Genomic DNA, 21,842 nt, shown 5'->3' with positions numbered 1-21,842 from the left:
TAGTGGCTACTACAGTATACTGTAGTAGCCTGATGGCTACTACAGGCTGATGTTTCTGTGTGTCATGCAAACCCACTTTTGTTATCGAACATACTTTAAGCAAGCACCATTGGCCCTAATTCAAATGTTCGGTGAAGGTTTCGTTAAAGAACTCATTCAGTACAAATCGGAGTGAAATTTGCGATAATCTTATGTGCCAACAATAAAGTAGTCTTCATACAGCAACAAATCAGCACAATAAATGTGCTTTCTGCCAGTTCTGAAAGTGATATTTATACATCGTGGTTTCGTCGACATTCCGGCGACATTTAAGTAAACACAGCGGGCAGGACAGGAAGATGCTGGCCCTCACAAATGCACCGGGGCAGCAGAAATGCGCGACGTTCAAAATTCAATTCGCCCATGACTCAGCTTTTTTGCTTGTCTCATATTCACGGCATTATGTGGCATTTTACATCTTTCTTGCCATTCTAAGACATGTCGCGTCAACCGCTGACGCGGTGGCGGCCCTTTACCGCGCTTGCCGAAGCAAGCCCCCGTAAACGCAATGTCAGAACGGCCCCAGAACAATCTTCGCGATGGCTGAATAAACCCGAACCCCGATGCAAGAAGGGTGCGCCTGTAGCTCAGCCAATAAAAAGGGTGGCAGCGGTGGCATCGCAAAGTGCTGGGAGGCGGGGTGGGGAGATGACGCCCACGGCGCTGCTTGCTATACCTCCCAGCCACTGCCTGTATGTTATTCCCAGTGACATGGCCGCTACATTAAAAAAAAAAAAACTAACACAGAAACCTTGTGTATTGCATATACCGGCTGTGCCTTGCACGTAGAGGCCGTGCCAGTGACAACAGCGAGCGACGCGTCTTATATCTGCACAGGCGTCGCAAATTGAGAATCTCGCTAACCCGACGCTTGGATTTTACGCGTGTTACGAGACGTGTATGTAGCGGACGAGGCAGAAAAGATGGGGTCGGGAAAAGAAGAGGAGCGAAGCGCCGTCATTTCCAGATGGCAGCACTTACCCGGGGTTCCGAACCCCGGCTCGGAGATAACTTCGTAAGGCATGTGCCTCCTCTCCGCACTACTGCGATCAACGCTCACTGCGTCGCAATCTTCACTCACGTAATACTTTCGTCGGTCTCCACAGCTGCGCAGTATTTATTTATTTATTTATTTATTTATTTATTTATTTATTTATTTATTTATTTATTTATTTATTTATTTATTTGTCGTCGCCAGGTTCTTCTTGGCGTTTGTGCCAGCTTCAGATGCGAGGAGACCGCGTGCCGCATGTAAGATGGCTGCCCGTCGTAAAGCTAATCCAACCTTCTAGGCAAGGCGAACAAACCACGCTACGTCACGCTAAGCAGACACATTCGCAAGCGTGAACAACGGTGCTGCCTTTCTACGTACCAACGAAAGACCCAAAAAAAAGAAGGAAACAAGGAAAAACGAAACTGTTACAGGCGCGGCAGCTAAAAGCGAACGGTGGCTTACTTCACCGAGTGCCCTGCTGTCACGATGTGCTCACCAAAAGACTGAAACAAGGAGAAACCCTTTTTTTTCCATTTTGTTTCCTTTCTAAAACACAAATATTCCCTCATTTATTCATTTCATATCTACGTCGCTTCCCCAAGCTTTCCATCGTCATTTTTTCTCCTCTCCTATTCTCTCCTCTTCTCCTCTCCCCTTCAAGTCGCTGCTGTAGTGGCTAGCTCATCTCCAGCCACTCGAAGACAAGACGCGTTCCTGTTGGGGAGGGCGCTTGGAAGGCTCGTCGAGAAGTGGTCCTCGCAAGGCCTCGCTTCCATTCTTCGTCATCTTCCACTCCACCGTTCCCTTTTTGCTGCGCCCTCACAGTGCAGTGACGGAGGTGGTGTCAGAAAGCTTGACCGCGTTTCTTGAGGGAGTTTCTAGCACTAAGAAACATGTCGTTGATTTGTGTTTTAAAATGAGAGCGCCGTGTATCACATTCGCGCATTGATATACATCCACAAAGGGTGCAAATACGCAAATGGCAGAACGCTTATATGCTTGCTTCGTGAGGTCTTTATGTGCTTGCAGTAGTGTCTATACGTGACTTTAGCACGCTATAGACATGAATCGATCATCGACACCTGAATTTTTTTTTTATTACGGGTATGGCATTATTCGTCGTAACTGCGGTGACTGTCCCATAAGAAAGGCACTGCGCTCAGAATGCACACAGTTGCATGATTAGAATTGATTTTATCATTGAATGTCCTCACGCGTCTCTGAGCTCAAGTCACTGCGTGAAAGCCTATCTTCACTGTGCATCTCTTAAAGTTAACTCTAAACTTTCACTCATCTTTTCACTACCCGAAGTATATGCGCATAATCAATACGACACGTATATACTGCTGGCACCTGGCCTTGTTCTTTCTTGTATTACTTGTCTACATCTCCCCGCCTTTTGTCTAGAGGTATCGTTAACCCACATCTCGCTGACTACACAGTGCTGGAAACCCCTGGGCTAGCCGTCACAAGCACAAAAGCAGAGCTTTATGGTTGCTGCGCATATAACAAAGGGGCAACACCTGTGCTCCATCGGTGATCGAAGGCGACCACGATGTAACTCGCGCTGAGGCCAACCCGGTCGTTTTCTCAAACTCGACCATCAATACTGCCCGTGTGGCAATCGGAAAATAGCGCGAGGGAGGATGGAAAGAAGAAACCAAAAGACAAAAAGAAAGAACATATCGCGTCTGAATTGGCCAATAGGGCGCGAATTCCGGTTCCTGTGTTTCAACGTTATAGTGCGCCCCACGAAGCCATCTGGTTCAGTCGGTTCGCGGACCGCGTATTCGATGGCGTGGCCAGCCCGTTCGATCTTCGGGGTTTTCAACTCCTGTCTTTTATCACTTTGTTCCCGAGTCAAGTACGGTTTCTTTTTTATTCCTTTGACGGCAGCTATGTGTAATTCAAACCCCCTGCCTACAGTTCGGCCCCCTTTCACATACCCAACCTTACAACAAAGCCTTTCAGGCGTGGTTTCGGTGCTGCGGTGAGTGATGAATGCAGGACCTCATAGAAAAGATGGGAAAACCATCGGAGTTTCTTTTCTTATTCTTTCTTTCTTTCTTTCTTTCTTTCTTTCTTTCTTTCTTTCTTTCTTTCTTTCTTTCTTTCTTTCTTTCTTTCTTTCTTTCTTTCTTTCTTTCTTTCTTTCTTTCTTTCTTTCTTTCTTTCTTTCTTTCTTTCTTTCTTTCTTACTTTGCAAACCTGCCGCTGTGCCTGACTACAGTCGAACAGTCGAGCTTTTCGCGCTGCTCTTTTGCGCGAAGTGCGCTGCTGTCTGAGGAATGTCTTGCTGCTTGTTCGACGGTTCTCCCTTCTCGCTTGGCCGGCGTCAAATTGGGACGTACGCAAAGGATAGACCCCCCCTCTCCCACCCCTGAAAAAAAAAATTGAATCTACCAACGTCCCTTTACACGTTGTCGTGATGGACCGCGTACACCATAAAAAAAAAGGCAAGGTATGGAAGTATGGAAGTGGCGGAGGTGGTCGAGGTGATGGCCGAAGGAGTGAACGACAAAAGGGAGAGGAAGCTTGTCAGGTCGGCACAATAGGAAATAAAGGAGCTTGACATCCACAATACTGGGAAGTCATTTCAAGACGTCTCGGCTGAGTGCCAGCCCCACGTTTCGATTTTCTGACAATTTTACTAGACGTTTTACATGTTTTTATCGTTATAACGTGAGATAAATCTATCCAGGAGTCGTCATAAAGGGCTCTCAGAAACGTTGGTGGAGGTCATTCATTGTGTTTTTTTCTTTTTTATTTCTGCCCGCATTTCCTTCTTTTCTTTGTTTATTTTTCTGGTCCTCTTTTAATTTTTATTAAATACATTGTTGAAAACGTGGCAGCTGGCCAAGTGCTGAGCTTATGTAGCCGTAATTTACGGGCTTTTTTTAACAGCGGAACGGTTTATGACAGCCGTCGGTTGCAATCTGCGAACATAAAACTATCATTATCACGAACCGGCACGCGCTATCTTCGTCCTCCTCTTCTTCCTCTTGTCGGGCGTGGGATGGAATAGCTCTGCTGGGTAAGAGAAGGAGTACAGAGAGAGAGAAAGAAAGAGAAAGATGGAAATTCTTGGCGAAAAAAAAAAGTGCTTCACGAGGCAGGATTCGAAGCCGCGTACCAATGATCCGAAGGCGAGCATCGTAACCACTCGGCAATTCGGGCACGCCAGCTGAGCAAAATATAGCCTTGAATAGTAAAATATACCAAGGGGGTGGGAAAGGAGGAGGGGAGAGAGCAAAGGATAACATAGAAAGAAAGAGAAATAGAGAGAAAGGGAAGAAAAACAGAAAGAGAAAGAAAGACAGAAAAACAAAGGATCAAAGAAAGAGAGAGAAATATATAGCTAGAAAGAGAAAGAGATAGACGGAAAGAATAAGAGAGAAATAGAGAGAGAGAGAGAGAGACAGAAAGAAAGGGAAGAATGAGAAAGAAAGAAGGAGCGAGAAATAGAAGCAAATATACATATATCTAGAAAGAAAGAAATAGAGATAAACTGAGACAAAGAAGACGTAGAAAACATAGAGAGGAGAGAAAAAGAAAGAAAGAGAAAAATAAAGAGAAACAAAGAGGGCCGCCCAGCTCCACCCTTTCTTCAGGCTTGGTACCACTAGTGGAAAGCTGACTTAATTTTGATTTATCTTTAGCTAATGCGAACCTTGCACATTTGTGCGCCAGCCAGACTATTGACCTGGTTAACCTCAGCGACTTTCTTATATTGTTTCTCTCTATATATATGTAGATATCCACGAAAAGCAGCCTATTGAAAACACTCCATACATTGCTGATTTGTTTAGCTCCCGAAAGATTCTGCGTGTCACCTCCTTCATCAAATGACCCATGAGTCTCCGTTAAAGCCCGCCAGGCTAATCAGGGAATACCACTACGTTATCAATGGCGTCGCTTTTGAAATATAGATTACTGTTACATCTTAGCTACCTAAGCAGCTGAAGTGCTTTACTCTCAGATTACAGAGCGCTGTATAGTGACTCCTTACACCTAGGATTTCATGCGTAGCAGGAAAACAAGCAAACCAAAACCATTTTCGTCGTAACGCTCGTTTCGGTAAGTCACTAAATAAGGCGACGGTCGCGAACAAAGTTCGTGATAGCGCACGTAATGCGTGACCGCCTGAAATCTTATAGACCCTGCGCGCATAGTAGCGTCGCACTTAGTTGTCCTTGGACGTAGGCCACGCATAAACGTCGCTGCATGCACGCGAGTCAAGCGCAATACTACGTCCCCACAGGGCGTGCGGAAGTCTTGCACGGAAGAGGGCGTCCCGCCGCAGCACTTAGAAATGCACACTTCCCCATCGGCTAATGCTTGGGGAAGGTACGCGAGAGTGGCTTTACGGCAAACGCCGCTTTCGTGACCAGCGGCGCAGAAACCAGCCTTAGCCGAGCGAGCGACAGGGACCGAGCCATCGATCACGTATACGCGCAGCCTTTTACGCGCATATATTCCACGGCAGTGCAGCAGGCGCGCGGATGCTGGGGTATTGAAGGGGAGAGTGAGATACTGAGATGAACGTGTGCATACACCCTTTTGCAGCAATTCCGTGCAGTGATGTGAAAGAAGATTAGGCGCCTGTCAAACTCAGCTCAATATTACGAAGCAGTTACATATGAAAGAAGGACGCGACACTAAGTGGTAGCTTTTCGCTGGCCTATATCTGCATGTCAACTGGCTTAATCTGTCACGCATGAAGCTCCATTTCTTTAATTAAGGTGAAAAGCTTAGATGCCTCATGAAACGCGAAAGTTGACCGTCGGAATTGGCGGCGTCAACACGAGTGATGAAAAAAAAATATATCATCATCGCGTGATGACATCATCATGATGTCACAGATCGCCACAATTTAACGTCATCATGACCTCATAATGACGTTATGACGAATCATGTTGTCACATAACGTGACGTCACATGCTGCCGTCATCACATGATATCATTGCTTGCTCAAAGTTAAGCAGAGCACGGAGGCAGTGCGAAACCAGCTGAGGTGTAAAAAGTTTTTTTGTTTTTTTTTTTTTGGGGGGGGGGGAAGAGAATCAATACATCGAATGAGAAGAAAAAGACGAAGGCTTTCGCCTTCTAGCCGTCTTCGGCGAAGGCATAAGGAATCCTGTGAGTTTTTATTACTCGATTTGTACCACCCAAACCGTGTCAGCACTGGCACCGTCTTCAACACTGTATTTGTGAAAAAAGATGAATTTTTCATATGCTGCCACGTTATACGCAGAGTTATTCCCGAAGTTTTATTTGACGACCCTATGACAAAGTTGTTTTCCTAGACTATAATAATGTCGATGCTAACTTCTCCGAACATAGAGGAATAATAATATTTTATCGCGAGCAAGAGGAGCGTGTGCTTTCGGTAGGCGGTCACCTTTTTGTAGGGAGCCACGGGCCATGGCAATTAGACAAAATTATCTGGCGCAGACCTTAATAATCAGCGCATTCTGATAGAACATGCTTGTCTGGAAAGTAGAATTATTATATTTATTGGGAAGGCACAGTTATGAGCATCTCCAATACATGGAATTCTGGAGTGCACCAGCTACGAAATTCTATGGGATTACTTCATACAAGAGCTTGCGCTTAGAGACTCTACATAGTCAATGGAAACGTGGACACTGCGAATCCAATCTTAACTGATACCACAAAATGCTTTCTATGAGACTTGTGCTGTTCTGAAAAATGAAAGGAACATATTGAGGATCAGAGCTCGTTTCTCAATTGCTGCACACGGAACAAATCCTGAAATATATACAAATGTCATAGCCACACCGTGTAATCCAAGTTCGCTTAAGACGTCTTGTTCACAAGATTAAGACAACCGTACGGGTTGCGGCTTTTAACGCAGCCTTTTAACACACACACACACACACACACACACACACACACACACACACACACACACACACACACACACACACACACACACACACACACACACACACACACACACACACACACACACACACACACACACACACACACACACACCATTACGAGCAGTCTATTGACAGTCAATTGCACGTGCCCTCCGCTTGAGGGAGCGGGATATGTTCTTAGCGTGACTGCTATGACACCTAGTTCAAATCCATGTGCCGATTTGTGTCCGATGCACAGCACTGCATTGTATTAATGGGACGCACATGATACACGCCACTTCCGATTTAGGGACACCAAACTTTCTTCGCTCATTTCTTACTTTCTCTTCTCGCCAATGACTACGTTTTATGGCCCTACGTGACTTCCACCATAACGTTCGCAATCATTGCTTACACATGCATTTTAGCGTTGAGGAGCGAGCTAAGATGGCTTCAAAACGAAGTTATTAGCCAAGCTTGCACGCAGAAAAAATTTAGGTCACATCTAAAGGAATCGATCAGCGTTGTGCTTATTCTTTCATCTCTTTTGTACCAAGGGTGTCTTTAGATCTCTTCTTTTTCTTTCACCCGCGAGAAAAATGCCGAGTAATTGCATATGTACAAAGACGTGTTATGATTATGCGCATTTTTGAACTTGGAAGTAATATGCATGCGCGTACAACAAAGGAGATACGCGTTTGTCCACGAGCGGGACTAAAAACATGAATATCATATTTACAGGGACCAGGAACCTTGGATATTGCCTCAGAGCTTGTATTAAGCAAAGCATCCTCTCATAGCTATGGTCATTTATTAAGGTGAAATATTGCTCTGGCACACTCGTGCACTTGGATTACTGGTACTGATGTTTCAGTTGGAGCTAATCAACTTTGCGCTGGGAGTCACAAAGTTGAATACTTTGTGACGCAGCGTAGGCTTTCACTTTCACAACTTCAAAAATTGTCGTGGGCAACTGCTACAAACAGCGCGCTTGTTTGAGAAACAATAAGGTGTGTATTCGCAACTGCACTTCAGCTGTAACTATGCTTAAAGCGAAAATTCCTGTGACTTCTTCGTGATAGACGTAATGGCTAGTCATTTGATTTGAGTGCAAGCGGGGGCGCGCGCGTTTGCGTGTGTGTGTGTGTGTGTGTGTGTGTGTGTGTGTGTGTGCGCGTGTGTGTGTGTGTGTGTGTGTGTGTGTGTGTGTGTGTGTGTGTGTGTGTGTGTGTTGTGTGTGTGTGTGTGTGTGTGTGTGTGTGTGTGTGTGTGTGTGTGTGTGTGTGTGTGTGTGTGTGTGTGTGTGCGCGCGCGCGAGAGAGAGAGAGAGATGTCCACTTCAACAAAGTTGCATTCGCTGAACCTTGTTTCATCGTCTATCAAATGGCTTTCTATTCACACACAAAAAAATTGGCCGCGTATCTGCGTGCTTCGCTGCAAATGTCGTCTAAAGACGATAGAAGAGTGAGATATGGACTGCGTGAGATATGGACGCCATCTGGCAATACGTCGGGAAACATGAGTGCTGTGTTGCGGGCTGGTAGTCCTGGCGCAGCAGCAGGCGAAGACCGGCGGTGACCAACGCGACCGGCGGGGACGCCAGCCAGCCCGAACACGCGGTTTGGCGCGAAGCGCAGAAGCAGAAGAAACGTCCGCGCTCAACGAGTACTCTCCACACACTCTTTTATTTACACGTCGCCTGGGTAAAACAGGAATGCCAGAGCGGCGTCCCATGGCATTCGTACAGTGAAATACAGAACCGAAACCGAAACACAACAATGAGCTCGTGCAGAGGGTACGGAGGAAGGCAAGTTTCAGCGCAGTCGCATTTTCAGGAGGCAGGCAGGCAGGCAAGCAAAGAACTTTATTATCCGGAGGCGGCGCTCGACCCCCTTTAGCGCAGCTTAAGAAACTAGGGTCTTTAGAATTACGTATGTATGCATTTTCTATTAAAGGAACACACCACCTAATACTTACCTAGTGATGTTGCGCCTCAGATATGCGTGATATTTACTTCTTGACCGACAACGTTCACAAGTATGAACAGCCGTACCAGTTCAAGATTGCTGGCCCTTGGGCAAGTGGTTCAACTTTGGCCGAGTGGCTGAATCGAGTGACGTGCCGACAAACAGAAAGACAGACAGACCAAAATTTCTCCGATTAAGTATCACAAAAATATTTTATTGATTTAAAACAGCTGTACCGAGCAGCGTTAAACATGAGGGCACGTTCCTGGCAGACATTCGTTGCAATCAGTAGCACTTAACGAGAAAAAATGTTTATTTCGGCACTGAACTCCAGAAAAACAAAGAAACCACTGCAACTTATTTTGAAAACAAAATTACTTGCGACATGTGTACTTCCTTCGCGGAGGGTTTTCGTACCAACATTGCAACACGTTTAAAAATGGCGGGTCGAACACAATAAAGGCGCTCTGCCAAACAGTATGCAAACCATAAAAATATGCAGTAATTATATCGCAGCTATGGCATATATACATAATGTTGCAGACACGTTTGTTTTGGTGTATTCTCAATAGCACCGCTAATGCTTAGGAAACTTTCCCTTGATATCCCTTCATCTTGCTCTTATCTAACATGTTGGCTGCAAAAGTACACAGGCGGACACTGCATTACTCCTAGTGGCAGTTGAAGCTATCTCGCGTTCCTTGTTTTGTCTGTAAATTTGTAATAATAATAATAATAATAATAATAATAATAATAATAATAATAATAATAATAATAATAATAATAATAATAATAATAATAATAATAATAATAATAATAATAATAATGTTATTTTGTATAACAGCCACGGCACGCATATCTCACAGCACCAGTCATCCACTTCAGATTACCCTCGAATACGCAGCATTACTAGTTCTGCCTCGTTCTATTTTAGAGCACCTACAGACTGGAACGGCCTTCCGCTAGATATCGTAACCATCGCTTAATTATCTACCTTTAGAGAACGTGTCGATAATCACCTCAACCTTTACTGCTTGTTTCTTAACCTAAATAAAACCCCACCTCTTATGTAATGCCCCCATAAAGATCCAAAAAAGACAGAAGTCAGTGGATGATGGAAACTTGTGATGAAAAATTTGTAAACGGGGTCTGTGATGACGCCGACGTTTCGACAAGCGGAGTTGTTTTCTTCAAGGCTGCAACAGCTTTGAAGAAGACAGTTCAAGGCACCTGCAGCCTTCAAGAGCACAAGTCCGCTTGTCGAAACGTCGGCGCCAGCACACCCCCTGTTTACAAATTTTGCACCCACATAAAGATGGTGTTTAACCCATATATGCCCAGTGTCCTACATATAGGACGGTTCTTTGATGCACTCTAACATCGCTATTTCTTCAGCTGATGCCTAGCGCCACCATCAAGCAGGCCTCATTCTCAACGTGTGCAAGCCTAGACATTGCTTGCTTTTGATGCTGCCACATGCCGACCGCTTTCTCCGGGCAAACGCGTATTTTGCGGGAAAGACGTCATGGAGAGGAAGAAGTGCAATGGCGCGCTGTAACTGTCGAGCTGTGACAGTTGTTAGTTCGCGCTCGTCCTGTGTACGTTCTTTCCATGCGTCCTTTCTGCTTGAGCAGCGCGTTGAAATTTTAGATCTGCTTGCCGTTCTTCGCGTGACATTACAATTTGTTGCTGTAGCATTCATTCTTTCGCCCTTGGGGCGAAAGAATGCGCAACAAACGCTCAACTATGTCTGTGAAGACACGTTTCACTTTCGTGTTAACCGATTCTTATGACAGAGGGATCAGCCATGTTTTTTTTTTTTTTTTTTTGAGTTTGAGCATATATGGGTTAAGGTCGTAAACTATACTGACCTAATCTAGTCTGGAACCAAAGTAAGAGACTGGCAATAAAGCACGTGGATAACGGGAGGCCGCACTAAACGTTGTGTTTGCTGAGCTAATTATTGCAATGCGCATCTTTTACGACAACTGCGCTAGTTTTGAATGTACGTATGGTGCATATAGCTACTAAATACTGCCGGGCATTTAGTAGACAGCTATATTTAGTAGCGTATATCTATAATATTATATATATATATATAATATATATATTATATATATATATATATATATATAATATATATATATATATATATATAGATATATATATATATATATAGATAATATATATATATATATTATATATATATATATATATATATATACTTAGACGCGCGCACTTTGCGGTACGTTCCTGATAGCACGATTTGACGACGTTTTTTGTTAGTGCTTGTAGTTATAAGCCCTAGACAAACATATAAAAAACTAAGGCCTCATTATACGGAGTCATTTGCGCGATAATACGACGTTCTAGCTGTATCTCAATACAAACGATACCACGAAGCAAAAAATGCCTGAGGATGAGAAGTCTACATTGTGTATATGCACGCACGCACGAGGCACCCATCTTGGTGGGAAGCCGGTCCATTCTGCGGCCGCACGATTGGGCCGTTATTTGCCCAAGTGAGCGGAAGACGACGTCAACTGTGTTTGCCTCGAATACACGGGCCTTCTCAGGGGACTTTCATTAGATGCTCTTTAGGCGAGCGCAAAGTGGACCTCTTGGAGTGAAAGGCACTTTCAGCGGACGACGCCACAGGCTGCTTGCCTCAGCGCGTATTCAAGGTGCGAAGGCGCTTTTAGCCGTAGAGGCTCAGTCTCGATCTCGAAGAAGAAGAAAAAATAGGGGATGATTTCTGACCTTGGTGACCGTAATATTGGGATATCTGGGAGTCTCTTTTGCATTGTTCTCAGGTTGTTCCAGCTTCTATGTGATATTAAGCATGTATGCTATGCGTACCCCAAACATTTCTTAAACTTCCCGGTGTTGCTTTGACAGCGTTATATGACATATATGGCTAGATTGCTGTATATGGCATCTTACTTGGAACCCCGTATTTCCTAACCCCGAAAGCCTGCATGCAGTGTGTAAACCACACAATTGTTAACATCCTGATGTTCCTTTGATATCGTTCTTGCAAAAATCTTGCGACTTTTCAGGCATTAGGTTTGGTATCATTGCAGCAGTTTTCGACCTGTCATTGCAATAACCTGTCTAACTTTTAACAGCGGAGTTGTTTAAGCTCGAAGAAGACCTGTTAGTCACGAAAAAAAATTATCATCATCGTGAACCGGCACGCGCCCTCTTCGTCCTCTTCTTCCTCTTTGTCCTCCTCTTCATCTTCTGCTTCGCTCCCAGAACACCTACGCCTATTTGCCCGGCGTGGGATGCAACAACTCTGATGGGCGAGAGAACGAGTACAAAGAAAGAAAGAGATAGAAAGAAAGAGAAAATAGAAGTGGAGAGAAAGAAACTGATAAAAAAGAGAAAAAGATACAAAGAAAGAGAAAGAAATGGACACAAAAAAAACTGAGATTACGAGAGAAAGAGGGAGAATCAGAGGAAGAGAGAGAAATAATAGAAAGATGAAGAAAGAGATTGAAAGAAAGTGGAAGCGAGAAATAGAAAGAGAGAGAGAGAAAAAGCAAAGGACAGGCAACAAAGATAGAGAGAGTGAGAAATAGGAAGCAATAGATAGAGGGAGAAATACCGAAAAAGAAATAAACATAGGCAAAAAAGAGATGGAAAACTAGGCAGAAAGAGAGAAAGACAAAGAAGGAAATAGGAAAAAATGAAAAGAAACAAGGAATTCCGCCCAGTTCCGCGCTTCCTTCAGGCTTGGCACCACTTGTGCATAATAATTTTCTGTTCTTGCACAGAAAGAAACAAAGAAAAAAAGAGAAAGAAAGAAAGAAAGAAAGAAAGAAAGAAAGAAACAAAGAAAGAAACAAAGAAAGAAAGAAAGAAAGAAAGAAAGAAAGAAAGAAAGAAAGAAAGAAGAAAGAAAGAAAGAAAGAAAGAAAGAAAGAGCCTAAATAAAAATTAAAAAGTGAATAATAGCCTCAAGTGAACGTAGTTTACTAAGCGATCGCTTCGGGGTGGGCATGGTAAAAAGAAATTGAAGCGTGTTCGCACTGTTCAGCTGATAAACTGGCAGTCGGCGCCATCAAATTTCGAGGGAGATCTCTGGAGGACTAGATGCCGAGATGACTTCTTCACAACCTGTGTCTTTAAAATTATTTTTCTTCATTTATGTTTAGTAGAAGCCGTCTTCCAACTTACCTGTACTCGCTGTGACTTTTTTGTCTTCCTATTTATTCGCGCTGAATAAACGAGCGCTTGATTAAAAAAGAAATGCAAGCAAAATGCCTGGGGAAATGAAAGTTTTGCAGACAAGTGAACATCCCCTCGAGGGCCGGTTCTCGTCAGAAAATTTTCTCGTCAGTTTTTTCCAGAACGTTTATTGTCAGACATGCTGTCTTTTATTATTTTTTATAAATGCTTTGCTCTCGCATTTTCATATCGTCCTTTTCCGCGTTACCCATTTTCTTTCATTGCCAGATATTTTTTCGTGTTTTTACGTGTCTTTGTAAAATGGCCCTGTGCAGCCAGCTGCTCGAACGAAATTGGACAACCATGCGAATGATTCGAACACAGCGGGGCCCTCTTGCGTGAGCCATGCCATGCCCAGCGTTCATGTCTTACCTAAGGTATAAAAAAAGACACGCTAAAAATAAATTGTTTCTTCTACGGTTGTCCCACAGCATGTGAGGCAACCGTCGAAGAAACAATTTATTTTTAGCGTGTCTTTTTTTTTTTTACCTTAGGTAAGACACGAACTCTGGGCATGGCATGGCTCACGCAAGGGAATGTCCTGTCCAGTACCAGAATGTTACTACCGAGACCCTCTCGTCGAGATGGTGCGCTGCCCTGCGCAGCTCCCACCTCGACGATCAGCTATGGGCCATCCAGCAAGCCCGCGAGGCGGCGAAGAGGCAAGACCTCGACGTCCCCACGTGGAGGCCTAGGCCAAGACACTTAAATTGCTGGTTGATAATGAAGTTTATTCCTCCTCCTCCTTCTACGGTTGTCTTTTCGCCTGGAGCAAAACACACGTGCTTGAAGCAGCCCATCGCAAAGAAGAGCCCGTCTACCGTTTTCACCGTTTAGCCAATATTTATCCGTGACTTTTCATTCGCCATTAAAAATTGGACAGTGCACGGGCCTGCATTTCGGGCTAATTAGGTTGAGCAGTTTTTGCCTGGTCTAATGCATGCCTCCTGTCTTTTTTTGTCTTTTTGCTCACTCACACAAGACTCATCCGTGCGAAGGATTTCACAAGACACAAGACGTTAAAGTGGGTTGAATGGGACTGCTTATCGAACACAGTAAAAAAAATCGATTTCTTAGCTCGGCTTTCAAATAAAGGACCCCGAAATACATAATATGTGATAAAAGCAATCACAGAAAAATATAAGCGATAGGAAATATTTGTTATAAGATTAAAAATACATGTGCTTGAAGCCTGTTTTATGACAATTTTTGTGTTTACTTGCATTATAATAGCATTGGTTTTATGTTGGATAATGGCGACTAATGGTGATGTCCTAGTGCTTATTGTTCGTTAATATCGCTTATTCATTCCTATAACGATGAAATTAAGTAATACCAGTGTACTGCTATGCATCTGTGTAACTCCGATAAATGCTTGACACGCTATGACTCTTCCTTTTAGTTAGCTACGAGAGAAGAAATATTAGGTAAGGAAAGGCAGGGATGTTAGCCAGTTTAGGACAACCGGTTCGCTACCCTACACATGAAGTTAGCTACAAATTGTTGCAATAACGTAGGGGGTAGAAACATGGAGGATGACAAAGAAACGCGAGAAGTTAAGAATTACGCAGCGTGTCGATGGTAGAGAAAATCATGTAACGTGGCATTAGGCGGCAGGAAGAGATCAGAGTGCATTGGAGAGCAAACAGGAGTAGCCGACATTCCAGTCGACTTTAAGAGAAAAGAAGAGCAGAGCTGGGGAGGCCAGATAATGCGTAAAACCGACACACAATGATCAGTTAGAGCGGCGTAATTGGTGTGTGAAGGGAGGCAAGCGCTCACGGGCATGGTAGAAACTTAAGTGGGGCGATGGAATTAGAAATTTGCAGGCAGAAAATGTAATCACCTTGTGCAAGACGTGATAAACAGGAAATCATTTTCAGAGGCATTATTCCTGCAGTAGACAAAAGATATTATGATGCTGATGTTACTTTCAGTGCACACTCTCGTGGAATTTTATGTAAAAATGAGTAGATGTTTACACGATGTATTCGTATTTGTTTCTTTTTCTTTTCATCAAGCTGAATTTGCAGTGCACAGAAAAAACTTGGAGGACACTTGAGCTTCGCCTTCAAGAGTAGAACGTGATAGCGTAATGGGGCCCCGTGCGCATCGCCTTCTCGAATGCTAGCCTTGCTTCGGTTCTCGGTGCATGCCTCAACCGTACCATAAGAAAATGAGCGACAGTGCCCGTAACACTGGCCGTTTCAGACTATCGTAGAATGCCTACTGCAAGTACACTTGTTTAGTGCCCACTACGCCATAATCCTTCCTTTTGCGAATCAGCTAAGGGACCTCTACGCGCCTGTAAGGCAACACGGCCTTGTAATGGGCGGGCCTTTAAAGCACCCTATCATTGGCGATTCACATGTTTTGACGCCTGACTTGATTCTACTCTTCTGCTACGCAATATTATATGTGTTAAAGTGACCGTTTTCACAACGTGACATTCATATAGTCTTTTTTAAGCAGTTTCAAGCAATAGCGCGGCTCTGTGTTGGCCTGCGTGCCATGAGGACGGCCTGGGTTCGATTCTAACTTGAATAAACGTTATTTATTACTTATTTTATTTACATCTTTCTCGATTTTTCGCTCACAACCAACGACGGCGACACCCACACCGGAATTTCTGCGAAACGATCTCTTTAATGTTATCGCGTTAAAACAATATCTCTGCATTCTGGCTCAAGAAGAGAGAATACAGGTTCCTAAAGAACAAGAAAATGTTTCCATAGAAGCACCCAGTCAAAAAACCGAGACAGTCGTTGTAGCGCTCTCGCTAAAAAATTGGCCCTTGAGAGTCATTCTAGGGTGCGTTTTTCCCTCGCGTGTAGCGAACGCGAACAAAAAACTGGGATGCCACTTTCCTGGGAATATGCCGCGCTTAGTTTCACCCCATTGTTCCAGCAAGACTTTCTTCTCCGTTATCTCTGTTCTCGTTCCTTATGTGGACACTCGTGAAATTCGCGCATTGCGAAACAGGTAGCAAAAAAACACGCTAGATAAAAGAGCTCGAAGAGCACTTCGGGGCCTACCGTACTGTTTTGAGCAGCTGAATTTGCGCCTTGAGTGAGTGCTGCGTGAGATTCGCTAAAAGATCTCCAGTTGTGATTATAGGTATTTCATCGAAAGCGTTAACGTTTGTTACCCAAATCATAACACGGACATTTTGTGGCTTTTAACGGGGCCCACAACTCCGCGTTTATTTTTTATTTGTCATATCTGTGCGATAGCGACAACAGGAAGCCAACAAAGATAGGGATGTCATGTTGCTAGCAAGGAAACGTTGCGTTCTTGTGTCCAAAGTTAGCCACGAAAGCGTCTCTGAATAAGTTATTCATGAGAATGACCGTAAACCAGTGACGACAGACAGCGCGCACCTAAGCGCATAAAGTCTCATTTTCTTTGTTCCTTCTTTGTCATTTCAGTTTCCTAAAGAAAAAGAAAGAATTCGCGATCCTCTAGCCAATAAGAGCCAGTAACGAATCTTGACTCGTTGCGGCAACTTTAGTGGCGTACTTTCTCTGTGCGCCGACTATATGGCGTGGTTACTTGAAACAACGTAATAAATTTTTTATAGAGCGCTGACTGGATATACGCGATCGCAAAGATGTATGCGCGTTTGTTTTATTGCGATATCAATTATACGGACATTCTCGGCTTGTTTTTGCCGTCGGCGTCGCCGTCATGTCCCATATAGATAGATAGATAGATAGATAGATAGATAGATAGATAGATAGATAGATAGATAGATAGATAGATAGATAGATAGATAGATAGATAGATAGATAGATATAAAGCCACAAAGAAAAATAACTCAGAAATACTTTCCGACACGCGGAATCGAACGGGCGACCTCTCGCTCCGCAGCGCGCTGCGTTAGACGGCTAGGCCACGAAGAGTACCGTCTTTAAGCATGCTAACGGCGAGCTAATTATATGCACCATTTACTTCAGCGTGCTTTATTGCTCACCAGCGAGAGAGCACGAAGTGCGCTAGGGGCGCGCTTTGAAGGTCATCGCCCCGCTCGTAGAGTTGCGCACGTTCCTCCGTGCACTTCGCCCTACAGGGCGTTGTCGCTGCTTGCGCGCTTACTCCTGGTGGGAGGAGGGGGGGGTTGTGTATGTCTTGTGCTTTCACCGCGATGTCCGCGCTGAAGTTAGAGCGTACGAAGGTCACTTCGCTCGCGACAGCGGCCGCGTTTGGGAAACAAGCACGCTGTTCAAACAGAAATAAGTAACAGCTGTGACACTTGATAGTTTGTGCTCGTCCAGTGTGTGTTCTTTTCGTACGTCCTTTGCGCTTGAGCGACGCGCTGGAAATTTAGAGCTGCTTTCCGTTCTTCGCGTTACATTCCAATTTGTTATTCATTGCTTCGCCGTTGCGGGAAAACTGACTTTCTTTATGTGTGCCGATAACTATGATGTTACTGAGAAATCTTTTTTCTTTCTTTTACCTTCTACGCAGCTTCGATAGTGTACACGGCTGTGGCTGGCGGGAAGGTAGCGCTGCCATGCGACATCAGTCCGCCTTCTCCTGACGACTCGGTGACGCTCGTGCTGTGGTACAAAGACGAAAGCCTGGCGCCCATCTTCACGCTCGACTCCAGGAGGGATCACGTAGACCAAGCACGCCAGTCGCCGGCGCCGGGACTGGAACGGCGGCTATTCTTCGACATGGGCCACTCGCCGGCCCACTTACGGATTGACCCTGTGCGGGAGGGAGACGCCGGCGAATACCGATGCCGAGTGGACTTCCGCAAGGCCCGCTCGGTGAACACCGTGATCAACCTCAAGGTCATCGGTGAGTGCCCTCCCGAAATACAGGTACCTTACATGTTGCACCCGAAGGAAGGAAGCAGACCGGATCGTAGATGAGGGAAGGTTAACCAGAATAGCACCTGGTTAGCTACCCTATGCTGGGGGAACGAAAAAGGGAAATAAAGAAAGATTAGGTTTGGACGCGCTTAAAAAACAACTCCAACTAGCCCAGCTGTTCCAACCAGCCTAAAAAACAGCACTCCGGGAATGGAAAGATGAGAGAGGAGGGAGGGAAAGACGGAAATGAGCGTTGGTCTCGCTGACGCGTGCGGGACTTCACGCGTCAGGTCAGTCAGCGTTTTTGGTGTCTTGACTTCCTTCCTGTGTCTGTGTTTGGACGCCCTGTCTTTTAGAGCGAATACTTGCCAAGTAGCTCAGCTCTCTGTTATTCTAAGTTAGATGCGTTTGCAAAAGCCCATAGTCTTAAAGTAGTGCAAGAGTGCCTTCACTGCCGTGTGGGCCGACGAGCGATAAGGACAGTGTTCCAGCTGCATGGAAAGTGGGCGATCGTTTCGTTCTCGCAGCGCGTTTGAAGGTGCTTGTCTTTCTGAGGAAAGTCGAGGATAGTGGCGCTAGTGATCGATGTTTACCGCACTGCCGGTCATTCTAAGTAACGTTGGATATGCCTTCGTGAACGCAACATTTTTACTCATTGCGGCGTCTTCCCGTTACATTACGATAATCGCTTGCATGCCTTTTCTCGCTTCCACCCATCGCGCCTTGTACACCCAGGTCATGAAACACCTGCGCGCAATCAGAGTAACATACTATTCTTAATTGGAAACCAGCGGGCTACGTTTCAAAAAAGAAAACACAGGCAAACCGCATGACGATAATTGTTGCGTGACAGAAAAACACTCGAATCGCTGCTACTCTTTTTATAGACTAGATAATCACGCCTTTGATGTCGACATTAGTTGCCCACGACGCTCATTCAGTGACCGTGGCGTATGCATAAAATCACTTAGTCGTTTTATTTCAACGTTTCTAGCACCCCTAGTGAACAGGAAACAGAGGGGAGGCGCGGACACGCCCTCATCCCTTTTTGTCCTGTTCCTATGGTGCGCTATAAATGTTGAAATGGATTACCAACATGCCCAAGCATGTCGGTAATCCATTTCAACGCAATACATCGCATGCTTGCATAAATTAGTGTAACACGCGAGGAATAAGAAGTTTGGCTTGATTTAATTATTGTTTAAAATCACTTTTTTAATGGGTTAAGTGACTGACGCGTAGACACTGAGAGGAAGTGTCTCACAAGGAGGAAAATCATTTTGTGAGCTCTGCACCCCTCCCACACCGGTAGGAAACCACTGGCAACTGGAGTGCTGCAGTTTCAATTGAATGCGGCTAGCTAGAAGCATCATCTTGAGAATTGTCATACGCTGGCATATATAGCTGAATCAATGCCGTAGAAAATGCAATGCTTCATATTACAAGAAGACACTTAATGACGCTGGGCATAACCAGACAACAAAACATGCATCTAAAGATATTAGAAGGTTCACAAAATGGTGAAAGGCAAGAAACGCCCAGGAAGACTCAAGGATTTTTCACTCCTGAGATTGATAAGTCTAGCGCTTCCAAAAACGTTCTCTTTGACACATGCTTTTTCTTTAATGTGTGTTTTCTTTGTTAACTAGAAAAATTATTCATTGCTCCTCCTTTAGGTATACTTGAGTGTTAAAATAGTTTATTATCCGATAAACGTGTAAACCAGTCTAGGATGGGTCTTTGTTGAAGCTTTTATTAATGTTTTGGAAAAATTGGCGAGTCATCAAGCAATGTTTGACTGCTTGGACGAAGTATATGGGGTTCGCCCTTTCGTGACACCCTCGTTTTCAAAATTATTTTTATGGGCACTTATGTACGACTACATAGAAGCAGTTTACAAATACTGACTTCCCGAGGAAGATCTAGAATGAATATCAGCAATTTCAAAGAACACCGAGAAGCGATCGTGTTTCGCGGGTCAGACGTATTTACCGTACAAATTAAGGCGTCATTTTTACTTTGCCGGCCCTCATTTTTGAATGCCGCGCCGCATTTCGTAAATGAATCAAACACGGACCGCGAGATACCGAGCGTTCGGGCTTCGTTTCCACGGCGACGCTTATATGTACGGACTTGCTTACAACTCCTGCGCGAATCGATCCGGGTCCCTGGTGCATCTGAATAAATACTTCCCTTGTCCCATGCTCTGGCTACGTTTTGCTTTTATAGGACGAGTGCGAGCGCGAAGGACGCGGTGATATGAAGGTTTTTCGGAGGGGACGAGATTGAGGCTGGCCGGGGCAACTCCGATATTTTATTCACGCACGAGCTTCAATCTGAGGCGACATTCATTCTCAGGGAGCCATGTAAGGGCGTTTCCAGCTATAGTGTCCGTTCGTTTCTTTTGCGTGTCAAGCGAGAAACAACAAATACTTCTAACTAGCTAGTTAATTAAGCAGGGCGTCAGCATAAAGCAGGGTTAAGGCGTCATCGAATTCCAAAAAGTTCGGGATACACTCTAAACGTGGTAACCGATAAATCTGATTTTGTGCACCCCTATTAAGGGTTACCAAGTGTAGAATGTATGCACTCAAAGCTAATGTAACCCTTACTTTATAGGTGCACGAAATCACATTTATCGGTTGCCACGTTTAGAGTGTAATTTAACGAAGACAAAGGTGATTAGAAGAACGTGACACCGATTCCGATACTGCAGCGTAAAAGCGAAGCGCGCAAAGCGTGGTGTGTCCGTTCGTCGTCCCCCCCCCCCCACCCCCCACCCTCGACATCTCAAGAGCCACTGCTGGGAATCTTGTTTCATGATAAGTTTCTTAATACGACGGCCTTGTCAAAAGTCCTGTGTCACTCCCGGCAGACACATGTCCTCGTAATTGCAAGGGCCAGTGTGTGCGCTCTGAGACCGGAGCTCCATCTTCTTTCATTGGTCTTGTTTCTTAGTAAGATTCTTTTAATTCATGGGGGGGGGGGGGGGGGGGGGGTTCTTACGGTGGCGTTGCAAAAGCGGCAAATTGTTCGCGACGACGAGATAGAGCTCGAGGTACTACGTAACCCGACTTAATTAGGACACGGTGGACACGCAGGAAAAAAAATCAAGCGAACAAGATATAGACGAGACAGATTCGCTTACAACTAGACGCTGCGTCCGCACAACGCCAGCTTCGGTTGTTTCATTAGGACGAGGCAGCTATAGTCTGCCTAAAGGTGTTGTACCGGCTGGTTTGCTTACAGTTAACGGCTCGCGTCATTCTCGTATTTCGTAACGGCTCGTATTCTCGTAACGGCTCCCGCATTTCTAACTTTGGTCGGTGTTAAAAAAAAGAAAAAAGAAACCGTGACACCTTGTATATCGACTGCGACAATAAGTGTAATAGCAAAGTGTCCCAGGAAAAACTTACGACACCATTCTTCGTAGAAGAACTGGCTTCGCCGAAATGTCGAGGAATCCACAACGGGAGCAAAGTTTAGCGCAACCCTGAAGCTCCTCACACGGTGGTCGTAGAGCACGCGTGGGTGCAACTTTGGCGCGACGCTGCACAAAAGGGAACATATGCGCGGCAGAAATAGAGCCATTGTAGTTAAAACTAGGCCTATACATTAGCCTATACGTGCAATTCTTGCGCTTGTAGTTAGATTCCTGCGCGAGAGCGAAGAGGAGTGTCGGCGCCCAGGTTGCAGTAGTTGCGCATTAGTACAGCACGAGTGCGAAGTAAAGCCGTCGACGCTTGTACCTTGATGTCTTGGAAGAAGGAACGCTCAGGAAGGGCTGCAGGGAACCCCGTAGCATTGAAGAGGGCGCGGTGAAAGTGACATAATCTTTTCGTAGTTCATAACGGAGAGTACTGTTACAGTGTACTCCAGTACTGTGTCGTGCGTACACGTTCTC

At 44.9% G+C, this 21,842-nt stretch overlaps 1 protein-coding gene across 1 annotated transcript in view; it reads left to right on the top strand.

Moving 5' to 3' along the window:
• Window positions 1–21,842, top strand: part of LOC119393343 (hemicentin-1) — a 113,694-nt gene that overhangs the window by 43,909 nt on the left and 47,943 nt on the right. Inside the window, exon 2 of the mRNA XM_037660317.2 lies at window positions 17,589–17,924. Within this exon, the coding sequence (XP_037516245.1) occupies window positions 17,589–17,924 (336 nt within the window). The remainder of the gene's footprint in view (window positions 1–17,588; window positions 17,925–21,842) is intronic.

This window comes from Rhipicephalus sanguineus, chromosome 5 (genome assembly GCF_013339695.2).
Source record: "Rhipicephalus sanguineus isolate Rsan-2018 chromosome 5, BIME_Rsan_1.4, whole genome shotgun sequence".
NCBI lineage: Eukaryota > Metazoa > Arthropoda > Arachnida > Ixodida > Ixodidae > Rhipicephalus > Rhipicephalus sanguineus.
The sequence above is the reverse complement of the archived record's forward strand: the minus strand, read 5'-3'. Positions and strand labels throughout refer to the sequence as shown.